Below are 17,677 nucleotides of genomic sequence, written 5' to 3' on the forward strand. Positions count from 1 at the left end.
AAATGGGTAACCATGGAGTGAATGTTAAGGCCTTTGATGGGTTAAGAGCTGGTTACAAGGCACAAATGACCATTTCTCAGCAGGCAGAAAGATAAATCCTGTGATGCTTCAGGGGTCAGCTCTGTGGTTGGTGCATAATGTATTAATTACCAGGTGAACAGACAGAAGCAAAATTTGCCAAAAGAAAAATGCTGGTTTGGCTAGCGGGAGTAAGGGAGTTTCCTTATCAGAAAGATAAGGAAAATAATTTTATTCCATTTCTCTAGGTAAATGGAACTATTTAAACTGTATTATCTTCTCTGAATGGAAGGCTCTGGGCTAATTCATTCTCTCAGAAAAAATATGGCATCATTGTGGGCGGCTGGGCAAAGATACTTTTTCCATGCACAACAGCCCTCACATCTAACCTGTTAGCCTGTACTTAAGGAGGGTATTCCTAAATGTCCCAAATAGTTGCTTTATCTTTTATCTCCATAACCTAAAGATCTTCCAGAAATGGAAGAAGGTCAAGATAAGGATGACAAAGTTAAAGAAATGTGGGTATTTGGAGGCAAATTAACTCTTCTGGAATGTTTAAAAATACTAGGATTATCTATTTCGGATGTGCCAGACACTTTAAATAATGAATAGTAGATTAGAAGGGCCCATTTTAATAAACCATTATTGCTGAGTTGGTGTTAAAATCTTTTTCTTAAAAACATCTTGTGTTGTTAAAAGCCATTTTTAAAGTAAGGAGTTTGGTTGTGGAGGTAGAAAAGAACTTATACCAAGTCTAGAAAATATTGGTAGAAAAATGCAGTGAATATTGACTAGCTCCAACAGAATGTTTTGTGAATTTCAATGTGAATTGTACAATAATCTTTTAAAATAAAAACATTGGCATTCCTTGCATCCCCTTGCCTACACACACCTACGTACAGATACACACAAACTTATAACTAAAGCAAGAAAGGGTGTTTTGCTTGTGTTATATAAGTCATTTTGTATCCAACAGCATGCAACAGTTTCTTGAGGGCATTTTTTTAAGAGCTGCAGCTAGCTTTTATTTGAAATATTAACCTGAAGGGCGTTCCATTTAGTAGTAATAATATTTGGGGGTGCTCACTGTGTGTAGTCTTTATTTGCGCAAGTAGGCCAGAGAACAAGTGAGACTTCTGAAACTGGTGAAGTACATATATCCCTGCAGCCATAATTTCTTATCATTTGTGCGCTTTGTGATGTAACCTTTCATTACATGGTTGCCTACTATGCTGTCCAGGAGGCACCTCACTGCGGACACCACTTACCTTGGTTCTTCTCTGACATATTATCTTTCTGCAAATGACAATTCCATCAGGAAAAAAGTTTGGAGGTGTTTTTTTGTTATGTGTGTCCATATCTCACAATACTTGATAACGTAACTCCAGACATCCCATTAATTTCTACAACGTACAGCTCACCTGCACTGCATGTGAGCAAGTCTGACATTTCCTGAAAGTGTTGCATTACCATGTCTATACCTCATGGTTGCATATACCTGCAGATAAAGTAGGAGCCTCCTCTGAAGTGCCAGAGGACTTAACACATACAGGCCAAAGGGTCAGGGCTTGGCCATAAATTCAAGGCACCTTGAGAACTGATTTTACGGTCCATGGCTAAATCAGTGATGCAGTATTGGCAGTGAAGGCTGATTCTTCCTGAAAGTCGTGTGTTTACTGCAAAATCCTGTAAGGCATACGTATTCATTCTTTTACATCTATCCTTTAACCTTTTCTTTGGGGAAAAGTGAATCAGTAAATAGCAAGAAAAGATGGCCTTGTGCTTTGGACAGTGATGTTTCATCCTTTTCTATTCCATAGCACTTAAACCAGCATGCTCCAAATTTTGCCCTAATTCTACTTCTCCTCTTTCTTGAGTGACCAGCATAAGACACATAGGGTTTGATATCCAGAACTGACGAGGATTCACATTTTTACTGATAACTATTTACTTGTAACAGAAGTCTGTGACTTCTTCTCTAAGCACATAATGTAAACACTCTGAAAACCCAATCCAGTGATGTAAAACGCAGATATAATTATATATGGATGTTTCTTCACCCATGACAACCAAAATATTATTACTATATGTATGTCTACGCGCAGTATGTCTATGCACATGTGCTACAAAGATACATAATTGGGAGCATACATCAGTCCAAGCAATAAAATATTTAAATAAAGTCTTCCTGGAAAACCAGTTGGTCTAATACTGTCATATTAGGCAATGAAGGGCAATGGGGCTGGGGCACCAGTCAGATGGGGTGGCTGGGGGCACTGGGGTGGTCAGCCTGGAGAGAAGGGGGCTAGGGGGGAACTGATGGCTCTGCAATGGCCTGGCAGTAGGCTGTAGCCGGGGGTGGGGGGGGGGTGGGGGGGGTGGGGGGAGGGGTTGGTCTCTTCTCCCAAGGAACAAGCGACAGGACGAGAGGAAACAGCCTCATGTTGTGCCAGGGGAGGTTCAGATTAGGTATGAGGAAAAATTTCTTCCCCAAAAGGGTTGTCAAGCACCAGAACAGGCTGCCCAGGCACAGGGTATAGTCACCATCCCTGGGGGTATTTAGAAGACGTGCAGATGTGGTGCTTAGGGACATGGCTTAGTGGTGGTCTTGGCAGTGCTGGGTTAACATTGAAAGTGATGATCAGAAAGGTCTTTTGTAACATAAACAATTCTATGAGTCTGTGATTCTGTGATATATTGTATAGTATTTCCGTATATCTTTATAAAGCTTTTTCTTTTAAATTAGTAATATAATAATCATGACTGAAATGTTGTAAACTATGATACGATATGAGACTAGGCTTAAAAAACTTTTAATGAAATATTTAGAATCTTCTGATAAGGAATGTACAGGTTTTCTAAAAGCAGACTTTGACAAACACTTCAGGCTAAATAAGATGTCATGTTTGATGTCTTATTCTTCCTTCAAACTGAAATGAGAAATATGCCATCTTTGACAGGGTATGTCAGATACCACATAGGTATCATTCTTTGAATACCTGTTTAAAATACCTAAACATCCTAGTATACTGTGTTCTTTTGTCAATTAGTTAAATTAATGGGTTAATAAAAAACATTTAAAAATTTCAGAGTTCTGGATACATTTTTTTCTAGGTTTTTTTAATCTATAGCTTTGTGATTTTCTTGTACTAAATCCTCTTAAATCTGGGATAATGGCAGAGATTTTTTCCTAACAAAGCATCACTGTTTTTTTAATGTACTGGGTTATTCATGGATTTTTTTCTTTATTATTCTTCCCTGATAACCATTTATCTTACAATACCACCGATCATTCTGGATAATCTTGTTGATTTATGTGACATAACCAACTATGATGTTTAGGAGAAGCACAGATTCTCTGTGTGAGGTTTTCAGGGATCCTTCTTTGAACTTCTAGCAGTGTGCTTCTCCAGAACTTTAGACTGCTGTATCATTCTTGAATAACCTTATCCGAACCAGACCAGATTTTTACAGCTACTGAAGGGCTATTTGGCCACATCTAAAATTACGTGTCTAGCCTCTGTGAACATGGCATAGGGAAAATCAAGTTTCCAGACAATTACAAATGCTTAAATGAATGCAAAGCTACCAAGAGCTAGTCATAGGGTGAAGCTGAATACACCTGAGTGAGATCAGTGACTTCTCTGGAGCTCAAACACCTGTTTAGTTTGAGGACAGTCTGACTCCAGAGAACAATTTCTGGTCTTTTATAAGGGTGATTCCCTCAGATCCAAACCCCTGGATATTAGAGATTTGAGTAGGTGCTTGTCTTCTTAAAATGAAACTTTAAGAAGTAGCTCTGCTGATGCTGTTCAAAACGAGTCTTCTGGCTAGAAAAATGCCCCAAAGGTGAGACCTTTGGGAACCCTTCAGTTCCAGTGAGATTTGGATGGAAAGTAGCCTCTTCTTGCTCGCCAGTACCCTCCTGGACATTGTTCTGATTTAGAGCCAAAACTGTTCTAGGATTTGGCACAGGAATGGGACTGATTTATGCCTAAACAGGGCTGTCTAAAGCAGACATCTGGTCTAAGCCAGTCATCTGTCCTCCCTCTCTATTCAATGGGCAGAGGAATATCAGAATTTGATCCAGCTGAATTTGAACTCCTTTCTTAAAGTAGGTTTGATTCATTGAGTCATGGAAACATCTATTGCTCCCTATTTGGTATTAGAAAACATAGATTTTAAAATTTTAGATCTATGGAGTAGGATGTAATCAGGCTAAGTTTCCTAACTCCTACTGATATCATCAGGAATTAGAAACCCAGGCACCTGAAGGGACCTTGACCATTATTGCTTTTTTTGTGTCTTAATTATCTCTTTCTAGATTACTGTATATTCACATCTACTTATGACTGTGAGGAATTCAAGTTCCTAAATAATGAGGCCATGAAAGTGCATTAAATTAGCTAGGCATTCATTTAATCTTGCATATTAACAAAACTTAATACTCTAATGCTATGAACAATAACATCCAAACTTTTTTAATTTTTATAATAATAATTTTATTATATAACCTAACCTTTCCCTATCAGTGATCTTACTGTTCCCATATCACTAAATAAAATTTGCAGCTATGTTTTGAAATGCAAATGTTGCAGTACAAACTGATTGCCATAGGAGAAAAAGTCAACAGAGAATATATTTTTAGAAATGGAGTATTACTTGATAATTTTAATATGTAAGTGATGGGGAGGTGAAAAACAAGTGAAGTTTTAGAGAAAATATTTTCTGTGTGGAGTAGGGTGGTTCACAAGAAAATATAGGTTATATCAAGGCATTAGTTCACCCATGGTGATGTGCTAGTTTTCTATTATGCTGATAGTAAAAAGAAAAAAAATTAAAAATTAATAAATAAAATGGAAGTAATTTTAATTTTGTTGTTACCCATTTTTTTCTCCAGCAGCCATTCAACCTAGATTTTGTCAGCTGTGATTTTACTTTCAATGCCATTGAAAACTCACTTAAAGAAAGGCTTTAAAATCTTTATTTGTTAGAATGACAAAGTCAGTAAATTAGAAGCATTGCTATTAACTTGGGACCTGATTCCGTAAACATTTATGCAGGTGCCTAATTAATTCATGTAGTTAGACTGAGAGATCTTAATGGATCATATTTTTCAGTCCAAGTGTCTGCATAACTTTTAAAGACTGCAGCTTAAACTAAGAAACCAGTATTTATTTTTTCTCCCAAAGTATTGATTTGCTTCTGAATCTGAAATTCATAGCCAGTCTGTCTGTACATAGTAGTTGAATCATCCTCTATCTGATGCATTTACAAATTTCAAGTCCAGGTACAGATTTTATGACTTCACCTGAATTTTGTTTGTAGCTCTTTCACTGTTGGTATATTAATATCCTTCTTAAATGACAGATAAGAAAGACTGGTAGTTTTGTGGGTGTAACTGAGTTAGATATTTATCCATACATGACTGTCACGGAGCTCCTCATGTGTGGACCAATAACATTAACTGAAGAAGAATACAATTCTTAACACAATTTCCAAAAACTTTACTACATTAAATGGCAACATATGCTTGGAGAAGCTGTAAGTAATAGCATCTTATTAGTTTAAGATAGTTTTCCTTGCTTGTTTAATCAAAAATGAGCACTGATGTAAAAATGCAATTGGCAAGCAAGCAATTTATAATATAGCTTAATAGCTATTTCCATTTCAGAACAGCAAATAATGTTCATGTGTAATAATGTAAATCTAGGACTAAATTATAGACAGGTCTGTAAGGTTAAAATAGTTGAAAGAAGCTTTCACATCCAAAGGGCAGTCACTGTGCTAATACATGTGATAAAGAATGAGTATCTCATGTTTAACAGAACAAATAAAATATAACTTTCTATCTCCTCTGCATGGCCTGATGCTTATGAATCTACTCCTGCTGCTTCTTGATTAAATGAATGGAGTCATGACTGTTGGCATCTTTCCAGTGGCATAGTAAGAAAAATGATCTGTGGGGCTTCAGTCCAGAACATTATTGGTGTAAGGCTTCATTGGCTGAGTTGAAGGACTTTAAAATTTGGGTAGAAAGGGGAAAAAATCCCATACAGAGAGAATATGGAAAAATATGGGGGGTCCTGTCATACTTTGACAATTGAGCTCCACTTTGGCTTCTCCCTATTTGTTTCTCTTGTACATCCATTTCAAGCAAAGTAAGTCCAATAGCATGGTATTACTAAAGTATTATATGCATTTAAAACATCTCTCTAAAATTAAATATTTATTTCCGGTGAGGAATGTTTCTCATTGTAGCACGTTTTGCTGGATCTGGTGCTGAACAAAGATCATATAGTTGCCTTTTAAATACTTTAACAACAAATTCATAGACTCAGAATTGTTTATGTTGCAAAAGGCCTTTCTGATCATCACTTTCAATGTTAACCCAGCACTGCCAAGACCACCACTAAACTATGTCCCTAAGCACCACAGCTGCATGTCTTCTAAATATCCCCAGGGATGGTGACTCTACCCTGTGCCTGGGCAGCCTGTTCCGGTGCTTGACAACCTTTTTGGGGAAGAAATTTTTCCTCATACCTAATCTGAACCTCCCCTGGCACAACATGAGGCTGTTTCCTCTCGTCCTGTCGCTTGTTCCTTGGGAGAAGAGACCAACACCACCACCACCACCCCCACCACCCCCCTGGCCACAGCCTCCTGCCAGGCCATCGCAGAGAGCCATCAGTTCTCCCCCAGCCCCCTTCTCTACAGGCTAAACCCCCACAACTCCCCCAGCTACTCCCCATTAGGCTGGTACTCCAGCCTCTTCCCCGCCTTCATTTTTCTTCTCATTTCTCTTCTTTGGAAATGCTCCAGCACCTCAGTGTCTTTATTGTAGTGAGGGCCCACAAACTGAAGACAGTATTCCATCTGTGGCCTCACCAGTGCTGACTACAGGGTTATTATAACTGCCCTATCCCTGCTGGCCACACCATTTCGGACACCAGCCGGGACGCTGCTGGCCTCCTGGGCCACCTGGGCACGCTGGGGGCTCATGCCCAGCCGCTGCCGCCCAGCCCCCCCGGGCCCTGTCCCGCCGGGCAGTTCCCAGCCCCCTGCCCCCAGCCCGCAGCTGCCGGGGGCTGGTGTGACCCAGGGGCAGGGCCCGGCACTCAGCCCTGGGGACCCCCACCCCACCGGCCCCGGCCCCTCGGCCTGGCCTGCCCAGAATCCCCTGCAGAACCTCCTGCCCTCAAGCTTTGGCCCTTCTAATGTTCTCCCTGCATAACCTCAGGACACCCTTGCAGTCCCCCTGAGTGTCCTGCCCCTCCTTCCAAAGGCCATAAACTCTTTTTTCCGGAGTCCCAGCCAAGCTCTCTGCTCAGCCTGGCTGGCCTCCCCCACCAGCTCCCCAGCCAGCACACACCTGCTCGGATCGCCCGGCCTGCCCGGAGCACTCAGCCCCTGGGCTGCTGCCCCCGGGGCTCTGTCAGCCCGGCTCCTCCACAGGCCCAGCTCTGCCCCCTGCTAGCCCCAGGCAGGTCTGCTGGCACCCGCCTCGCTTCTCTGGGAATGGGAAACTCTTATTGCTCCATGACAGCTGTGCCCCAGGTGGCCTCCAGCCACCACATCGCCCTTCTCGGCTCAGGAGCAGCCGGTCCCGCGGGCGCCTTCCCTCGCCGGCTCCCTCACCGGCCGGGCCAGGGAGGTCTCTTCCACACGCTCCGGGAACCTCCTGGGCTGGTCCCTCCCTGCCGGGCTGTACTTCCAGCGGGCAGCTGCTAAGCTGAAGGCCCCCACCAGAACAAGGGCTGCCATTGTGAGACTTCTCCCAGCTGCTTATAGAACATGTCACCTGCCTCTTCGTCCCGGCTGGGTGGTCTGTAACAGACTCCCACCAGGTATCTGCCTTGTTGGCCTTTCCCTGGTTCCTACCCTCAACCCTATCATCACCATCGTTCAACCCTAGACAACCAAAACACTCCCCAATCTACAGGGCTACTCAACACATCTCCTTCCTTGCCCGTCCCTCTGAGGTGTTCATAGCCACCCCTTGCAGCACTCCTGTCATGTGAGTCATCCCACCATGTTTCCATGATGGCAGCTAAGCCTTAGTTTTCCTGCTGCATTTCCATGATACCAGGGGGAGTTCTGATTTAGCAAGTAAATAATCTTTAAAACGTTTCACTTCTGTATCTCCCTTGCGGATCTCTGGGCCTAAGACTACAAACTCAGGCGGGTCTGCTTGTGACCAGACTAGTGTAACAAATACAGCATGCATTGCTGCCTGCTTTTCTATGTGCTTTCATATTCATAGATCAGGTAAAAATAATTGGAAAACGATTCTTGTAGTCCAAATTACATGCTTAGATGTTAAATGTAAACGTGTTCACCAATTTATATATATTCATATACAGATATTTATTATTTATATTTTTATAGATATTGGAGATAAATGAGTTGTAATAATCAACTAAAATAAGCATGTTTATCTTCTTTTTGGGGGGAAAAAAATCTGAGCAGTAACCTCTATCAGGTTATGAGTAATTTCCTTGAGGAGCTGGTGGAAGTTCTTTGATTTGAGTATTTGAAACATGATTCAGAAATAACTTCTAGATAAAGATTATAGAAGCATTTATGTTATTTGAACTACATTGTGTTTTTGAAACATAGAAATACATAGAAATGTCTGGATACAACCACAAAATACGGTGGTGATGGTGTTTAAACTTTTTTTTTTATATCTTGTACACATGCTACAAAAATCTTGGTCAGCTACTTAATAAATACTCGAACTAGGGCCTCACTGTGCAGCTTCACTGTATAGTCTCTCAAGTCTTTTTCTATATATTTTAATAATACTAGATTGACTTCCCATTTTTTACAATAGCATCTCTTTGTTAGACACACTGCAAGAATCCACTTGACATATCTTTCTGGTTTGACAACATGACACAGGTAATTATTCCTTGAGATGCTTTTTCTCATGAGTTCCATGTCCACCTTATAGTAACTTAATTCACATTTTCTTTGGGTTTCTTCTAAGAATGTCATGTGTGGCCATGTCAAAATTCTTACCAAAGTCAAGCTGTATCATATCTGCTGCTTTCTCCAGCTCACTAGTTGGCTTCCCTGTCAAAGCAAAAAAATTGTAATAGCTTGATGCAACTTATTTTGACAAATCTATTGCCTGTCCAACATCTGCTCATTATTTACAAGATAATTAAGCATTAATTGCTTTACATCACATTTCATTTTTTTTCTGGGTACTGAAATTAGGCTGAATGTCCTTTAATTCTTCCTTATTTTCTTCTCTACCTTTATATAAATAAATATGTGCTTTTTCTTCTTTTTCTAAATCTTTGGAACTTTCATTGTTATTCTTTCTCTTGAGTTCTCAAAGATGGCTCAAAAATTGCTCTGATTATTTCCTTAAGAATTGCAGGGTACATTTTACTGTCTTTTCTTAACTTGAAGACATATTTAATACACACATTTCCTTATGTTTCTGTAGATGTTCTCCAAACTGCCCTTTCCTATTTCAGGTCTGTTGCACTTACTATTAATTATATTAAATACCTGACCACCTCTGCTAGTTAGGAAATTCTAGATAGAAATTTAAAGAGCCTAAATATTAAGGTTCTTTCCCTCTTTTTTTATTGTCATTTTTGCACCTCTAGCTTTACTTTTTTAAACCCCATGACTCTAAATAATCTTTCTTTTATTCTTTATGTTTACTTGTTTTCGTTGTATTTTTAATGTTTGCTTTTTGTTTTTCAGGCTAAAGACTTCTTTATGCAATCATATTAGTCTCCTACTACACTTTCAAGTGTTCCACTAATTAAGCTAATTTGATATATGCATTTATTAATACTCTTTCCAAAACTTCCAGCTCTCTTGAACTCCTTTTCTAATTAAAATGTTTCCCCTCTGCCTAGCAATGTTTTGTTAATGTTTACTTTTTTAAAGTCTATTGTGCTGTCACATTTTCCTGTTTTCTCCAATATATCCCCAGTACTTCTTGCACTTATTAAACACTATCTGCAATAAAGGTACAACTTATGTTCATCTGTGTACATGAACAAAAAGATATATATGTGTGTGTATATATGCCTAGGCAGAATAAACAAGTTTTGAGTAGTTATATCCCTTTAAAGGGTTCCTATTTAACATCAAATCAGTAATGCCAGAAACAGAAAGGTTAAGCTTTTAGTTACTGCCACTTTTTCTTCAAAATGTAAACTACTCTTTAATATGTCTTTTTGTGTTTTTACTTTAAATCAGATAGTAAGATGCATAAAACCATAGTTTTCATTATGAATAAAATATATTTAAGGACATTCAGTCAAGAAGAAAATGTGGTTTCCTACCACAGGGAAGTTTACTTCCTAGGAAAGATTGTCACTGCTGTTGATGAAAATGACACTGGAAATTCCCCCTTGTATTCATCAGTCTGAATGAGGCTACCAAAAAGTGTATTAAAAACAGGGTCTAAGGAAAAGATGGTAAAGAAATACAATATTATAACAAAAAGCATCTGTCTGACTTAGGAACCCTCATTTCCTGTTTTGCAATTATGGTGCCCAAATAATAAAGCCAAGAGTACATGATTTGGATACAGAGATAATAAAAGGCATCACATAATAAAAAATATGTGAATATAATGAAAAAATTGCTTCATGTAAATCTTAAGCTTGACCCAAATTCCTTAAATTTAGAAGAATTAATCCCAATGCAATTTTGTATCCAGGTTTCTGATGAAGCATTGATTCTGTTTGTCCTGTAGTACATGAGAGTCCAGTTCTCCAGTATTAATGTTAAAATACTGAGTAGGAGTAACTAAGTACAGAAGTATAGGTGTGTTATAATTAGTGGGACCTGATGTTCCTCTTCCTGCTTGCAGGATTTGTGTTTAAGTTATTAGAGGACTGGTTTGGGGAATATTCATCTTTCTGCATATGTGACATGGAGATAGTTATTATACCTTCAAAGGAATCCTGTATAAAATTGGAAGAAAAGCCTGTTGTTACTTCAAGGAATGCCTTTAAACTATTTGCATAAATAAATAATTGCTTTAAGATATGTATTTTAAAAGCTTATACTGCTGTTTATAATACCATTACCTAATATCTATGGCTATTTTTTGTGTTATATACATGATGATAGTGAAGAAACAGAATGTACATTTATGTGCCTTCACAAAAGTAATTTCCTAAGTTTTGCATTTTGTCCCTTGAACAATTATTATTATTATTATTCCATATGAACTAGACTGCAGTTAGTTATCTAAATTAGTAGGCATAATAGCTACATTTTGCTTTGATCATTTGGTATAAATATGTACTGTGTTCATTCCAAGTTGTAAAGGTTTTAAATGTACTTTATTCATAATTCAGATATCTTACAGTCTTTTAAAAGTTTGTAAATCACACTTTTTTATGGAAGTTTTTCATTCCGTATTGTGCAATTGGAGGAGAGAATATGAAGATTGTTATTTCATGCTGTCAGAAAATGTTCCAGAGCTCTGCATGTGCAGAGTCAGTACAAACCATGCCATGAGGCTTCCTGAGTCTTGAAATTGTAACAGTATGTACTGTGTCTACTGGAAAGTATTTATGCCCAAGGGCAGGGAAAAATGTTCACGAAAGAAGGTGTCTAATCTTAGTGCCTTTCATTTTGTTTAATCTAGTTATGCCACGTTTTGCTGAACAAGTTGAGGTTGCCATTGAAGCTTTGAGTGCAAATGTCCCACAGCCATTTGAAGAAAATGAGTTCATAGATGCCTCCCGCTTGGTTTATGATGGAGTTCGTGACATCAGGAAAGCTGTTCTGATGATAAGGGTATGTAAGGCACCCGGGAAATAAAAGTTGGGACTTACAGGAAAGTATTGCATTGGATGAGAGGAATATAAAAGCTTCTTGGAATCAACTTTGTTTCATAATAAGTCAGAAAAGCTTGACATTGAAACAAACATGAAACAAAAGTCTGTGCAGCAAAAGTGAATTTGTAACTAAAGGGATGAGGGTGTTTTAGGAGATGAACCACAATTAATTTGTTAATCACCTAGGAGAAGATTTGATCACAACTGCCAATAGATGCAAACTTCATTACTGTTCCCATACTACTAGCATTAATTTGCTAAGATCTTCAAAGTTTGTGTAGATTTTTCTTGTGGTTTGGTGGTGTGGTTTTTTTTCCTTAATGTATGTGTGTTGCCTAGGATATGAGGTAAGTCTGGTTAATATCTAAATGAATAAATAAATAATCTTGCTGCTCCAGTGAGCCTCTGCAGGGATGGTTTTGAATGATTACTGAGGCAAAGAATGTGTCATTTCAGTGCTGAGTAACCAATTGATTCAATTTACTTAGGCATCTTTTAAAAAAACAAACAAACAAATAAAAAAACCCACAGAGCAACATAATTATTGTGAGAGATGTGTGTCTTGTTTTTTACTGTAGTCTAAAAATTAAAAACCCAAACAAACAAACAGACCAAAAAAAGAGCCACCACCACCAAAATAACAAACCAAACCTGCTTTGGACATCTCTTCAGCAATTGAAATCCTTATTTAAAGCCCAAATTACCTTGAATCTGCCCCAGTAAAAGTCACGTACAAATAAAGCTACTGTTAAAATCACGGAGAAAACTTAAAAAGCGAATAACAGTGCTAAAGCAGCAACTCAAACCTTTGAGCAAACAGGTAACATACACTTGTGGTTGTGAGTATATTATGACACTGATGTAAGGCTTTAGGCAGCTGGACCACTCCAAAATAGCCCCATTTTAGTCATCTGTCACTATGTATTAACATTTACAGGAAAAGCTTTTGACGGGCTTAATTTCATAACTGTGAAATATAAACTCCATTCCCATACCCAGTGCTAATCTCAGGTAGACTGATTTATAGTCATGGCTGATGACAAACAAGGATGGCAAACCTGTCCCGTTTTCTGGGTATGCAACACTGGGGTATTTGCAAGTCTTCTGGACTGGGATGCAAATAAAAGATCTGTAAAGTATTTCAGTTTTTCCTTTGATAGTCTAGTTCCTTAGTCTGTAGCAGTAGTTTCCAAACTTCTTGTAGGATAAGAACCACTTCTAAGCACATTTTAATCTTTTTTAGTCTCTCATGAGTCATTTTAAATTGCTTCATGAGACATAATCATCAGGTGGGTTCTGCTATAGACCCACGCTTTCCCACCATCCCTTATGCATAGGTGTTATCTTCCAGCACCCCCCTGTACATCAGAGCTGTCCCAGAGAGGTCATCATGAGGCTGTCCATACTGGGTGAGATGCTTCAGCTAAGCACAAAGCACAATTTTAAATTCTGGAGGCACATTCACTTATTTAATTTCTGTCTTATGTTACATTAACTACTAGCTTCGAAAGCTGATCAACATACAGGCTTCACAGTCTCCTGTTTACATCCTAGATTACTTTTGCAATTGTATCACTGCTACTTTCTGCTCCTTGTATGATATGAGTTAATGAGTTCTGCTTACCTATATTAGGAAGATGTACTTTTACATTCAGATAATGAAGTTATTTATGGAGCTAAATGTAGTACTCCTTACCCAGACAGAGAACTAAAGCACATAAATGGATTCATTATCCTTGTGAGTTAACTGGGAAAATCCACATATATAAACTGACATAGACCGGAGTTGCTGAATCAGAACCTTTTCTGTAGAAAACAAAATTAGTTTCAGTTTCAGACACATCCAAACATCTCACATTGAAATGAAATATATAATTAAAGGGTGAAGTGTTAAGCTATAAAATACAGTCCTTAGAATACTTTTATCTAATAATCTACCAAATCTCATATATCCCTTTAATTTAGGCTGTAAAACTTCTTGCAGAATTATAAAACCAAAAAAACCTTGCAAACTTTTTAGAGCATCTGCCACAATTATTTTCAGGCAGTGATTGTTCATGTGCATACCATGAAAGACTGAATTTGTCTGAGACGATTCCTTTATTCCATAGAGGAAATAAAGCCACTTTTTAAATTAATTTTTATTGGTATTATTACCTTTAGTAAGCTGAAGGAAAGAGGGATAACTCTGCTCTTTTCCCTTGAAACATGGAGATTTTATTGTCCCTTTGAAAGAGAAAGGAGACTAATTTTTGCATTGAGGACTATTATTATGATCTATACAGAAGAAAAAATCTTTTTCACAGCTGAAGCGCTTGTATCAATAAATTTAGAAGTATAATTATAGAATGTAAAAATAAGATAGAAAATAATAACTTAGTGCCAACATATTTTTCTATTACTGTGTGGGGATCAAATTACAGTTTTTTTCATACCTACTTATGATATTCTCAGTTATTACACAAAAATTGTCTGTGCCATTAGGAAGAATCACATTTTTCTCATTCTTATGTATCTCCAACCCTGGTCTTCTCTTTTCACACATGGCCTTTACTGTTAGCAACCTCGCTGTTAGCTACATATACATTAGCCTTAGTGTTACATGTGTTTGGATCAGGAGTACACTTTTTGAGCCAATCTCCAGTTGTTCCCTCTTGCTGTGTTTTAGTTCATTTTACAGAGTAGTCTTAAAGCATATAAACTTGATTCTTTGGGATGATTCTGGAAGATGCATCCTAGGAGCATCTTAAATGCACATCTATTCTATTCTATTCTATCATTAAGGAACTTTCAGTCTGTGGGAAAAGCCTGTAGTGAGTCTGAGTAAAAATGAAGTGAGGGTAGTGCACGTCAAGTCCTTAGCCCCAACTGTTCAGATGTATGAATTCTCTTCTACTCTTCCATACTTGTCAGTGTAGACTTAGCCATGATCACCCATGGAGCAGCCACTGTGGAGACTTCCAGAGTGCTGCTACATCTCAGATCCTCTGGCAAACTAGACCTGGTGGAGAATCCCATCATCTTTTTAGCCAGCCTATCTCCAAAGGGTGTTATGGGGTCCGTTGTCTACATTGACTACCTGTTGCTTCTCAGGTTGAATTTAAAGTGTGAGATATTACTGTAAATCATTGAACAGCTGAAGACACGCTGTGAGAGAGGTTCTTTTACTTTGCTACTCCAAAGCTGTTTGCAGCACCTGAGTCACTCAGGTTGCAACTGCCCTTGTGCAAAAACAAATGTACAGAATAGCATGGAGCTGAATAGAAAAACATATTATAAAGGGGTTTTCTCTCCTTAGCTTTTAGAATTAGAGGGTATTTTCATGTTAAAAAATGGGGGATTATCTTTTCTTTCTTTCCTCTCAGTACAACGTTAGCTTCACTTGGTGTTTACAGTGCTGAAATTCTTATAATTGCATCTTACAATTTTTAAGTGCATACAGAACTATAGCATAGTGAGGTTTCTATCTTCATCATGTTTGAATTGGTGGAATATTAAACAAAGAGCATCTATAAATCTGCATATATATGCCATTTTATGACATGCATAATTCACACTTTTATACTGCAATTATATTGATGGAAGATACTTTGTTTACGGCAAAGTCTACAGTCTAGCAGCCAGAGAGATATTTAAAAAAATTACTGGAAGCTGAAAGTCGCCAAATTCTTATTAGAAATAAAGCATACATCTTAGAAGAAAAGTATATATTTACTGGGTGATTTAGCTCAGATTGTGAAAGATTCTTCTTCACTGGAAGAATTCATCTGAATTAGATGAATGAAGTGAAGAATATGCTTTATGTGTAGTAGAGATACTTTATGTGAAAATAGCCCTGGGAAGCCTTACAGCCTGTGCCACAGAACAGACAGACTAAAAATTGTGAAAATGTACCATTTTTCTACTAAAATCAGTGAGTTCATAAAATCAATTATTTTTGAAAATTACTTTAGCTCCTCCTGCCACTAGTGGTTGTCATAGTTTTATTTGGAAGCTGTCTCCAATCGCAAATCCATGTTTCCTATGTCTGTGTGATCATAGGTTCAGGTGCCTGCCAGACTGATTCAGTCCTTCTGTCTTCCAACTCAGATAAATTAAATTCCAGACTTTGTTGTCTTGGAAACTAGGTTTTAAATACCAAGGTCCTGTTAGTTGTGCACAAAAATTAGAGTTGTCATGGTATGTTTAGAAGGCCCTGCTAAGAGGAAAAATCTTTATGTCAAGATACTTCAATAGAATATTTCTTTTTTATACGGTTGTGTCTAAACAAACAGGAGACCCTATTACATATGGGCTGCATCTCCAAGAGATCAATCAGATAAAACAACACAACGATGCAAGAGTGAAAAGTATGCAACATATTTTAAATGGCAGCCTACAGATAACAGTTAACTACTGTTCATCTTAATGAAAAATGTAGCTATTTTTTGAAGAAAATGAGGACGTTAAATTCACTACACTTGAAAACCTTGAGTGAGTGAATCTGAAAGTTAGTTTTTAATTAGATCTCACTGGTACAGAGAGGAAATACTGAGATTTCTTGTGCTTGTATATTATTAACAGTTGCATTAGCTTGTCCTTTTGGTTTACACTACATTTTCTCGAAGTTCAACATCTATACTTACTAATTTTCAATCTTTTAAAGATCACAAATTTTAACATTATGAAAGTCAGGCAGTAACAGCAATACATTTTTTCCTGAATGTTTCTTTATAAATAAATCCCTGAAACAGAATTTTCAGAATATTTTAGTTTTTTTAAGAGGCATCATCATGTCCTTACTGGTTACAGTGTTGAGATGTAATATTCTGAATATTGCACCTTTAATTTACTGCCACTTTGACTATAAAAGCCTAGCAAAGGGCTGCACGTTATCTTTTATAGCCTTATTTATTAAAGTGGAGATGGAAGTTACTAAGAGGAGTATACTTGGAGAGAGGGCAGGGGAGGGTACTGGTTTTATAATGATCAGTGCAACTAGATAGCTGAATGGACTTGGAGGATGGATAAGAGCCAAACGGTTTATGAAAAAGGGATTTAAACTCTCCACCCTGTTCCTCACAGTAAAGCCTAGGCAAATAAAAAGCTGAGCCCTATAATAGCAAATACCCTCTTCTGCTCAGGGTGTTGTGTGATTCTCTTAGTAGCTGGCTTGCTTATGGTAGATTTTAAAGTCACATCCTTCCCTCAGGCAACTGAGGAGAGAGAATAAAGTGATTAAAGGCGATTGGAAAGCAAGACCATTGGACATTCTAATGATGGGTACCAATTTTTTTTATTATTATTATTTTTATTTTTTTTTTCCCCTGTGTCAGTGGAGAAAAGATAAATCCATTTTTTCACCTAAAATTCATCTCCTGTCGATCCTGTTAATATACACTATTTCTACGCATCTCTTCAGAAAGGCAGCCTGAGTTTCATTACCATAGTGTCATACTTGGTTATTTCTTCCTCCAGTGCTAAGCATCAAAACACATATTTAATTCATACATTTTAAGCCAAATGAACATGGCTGTGTTTTACTCTCCCCATCATGTGTACTTCACCACGTAGCTAGCAAAGCAGCTGATTTTCCATTACAGACAGTGATGTGCACTTCATGTTGGAAACCAGGCTGTAATATAAATATCGCCAAAAGACTTCTCTACATTATGTTAGAGGGTTTGGACCAGTTCCTAGTGACTGAGCATCTTCAAGACAGAGCTGTAATGACAACTGGCAATGATTAGCACCTCTGCTAGCAAACTTGACATTGCCTCCAAGCATGAAATGCCAGCATGGATGATTTCTTCTGTAATGACTGGCCCTCTAGGTTAATGCTGAGGTGTATG

The 17,677-nt window shown here is 38.0% G+C and overlaps 1 protein-coding gene and 1 long non-coding RNA gene across 3 annotated transcripts in view; one reads left to right on the top strand and one right to left on the bottom strand.

Moving 5' to 3' along the window:
• The window catches only part of CTNNA2 (catenin alpha 2), a 557,331-nt gene that overhangs the window by 499,128 nt on the left and 40,526 nt on the right, over positions 1–17,677 (top strand). For both annotated transcript variants that reach the window (XM_080398303.1, XM_080398304.1), the window contains exon 13: positions 11,654–11,805. In XM_080398303.1, coding sequence (XP_080254429.1) covers positions 11,654–11,805 — 152 coding nt within the window. The remainder of the gene's footprint in view (positions 1–11,653; positions 11,806–17,677) is intronic.
• Positions 1–17,677, bottom strand: part of LOC308068190 — a 58,556-nt gene that overhangs the window by 39,767 nt on the left and 1,112 nt on the right. Inside the window, exon 2 of the long non-coding RNA XR_013929892.1 lies at positions 9,043–9,096. This is a non-coding gene — a long non-coding RNA (uncharacterized lncRNA). The remainder of the gene's footprint in view (positions 1–9,042; positions 9,097–17,677) is intronic.

The sequence above is a fragment of the Falco punctatus genome, assembly GCF_963210335.1.
Source record: "Falco punctatus genome assembly, chromosome: 1".
NCBI lineage: Eukaryota > Metazoa > Chordata > Aves > Falconiformes > Falconidae > Falco > Falco punctatus.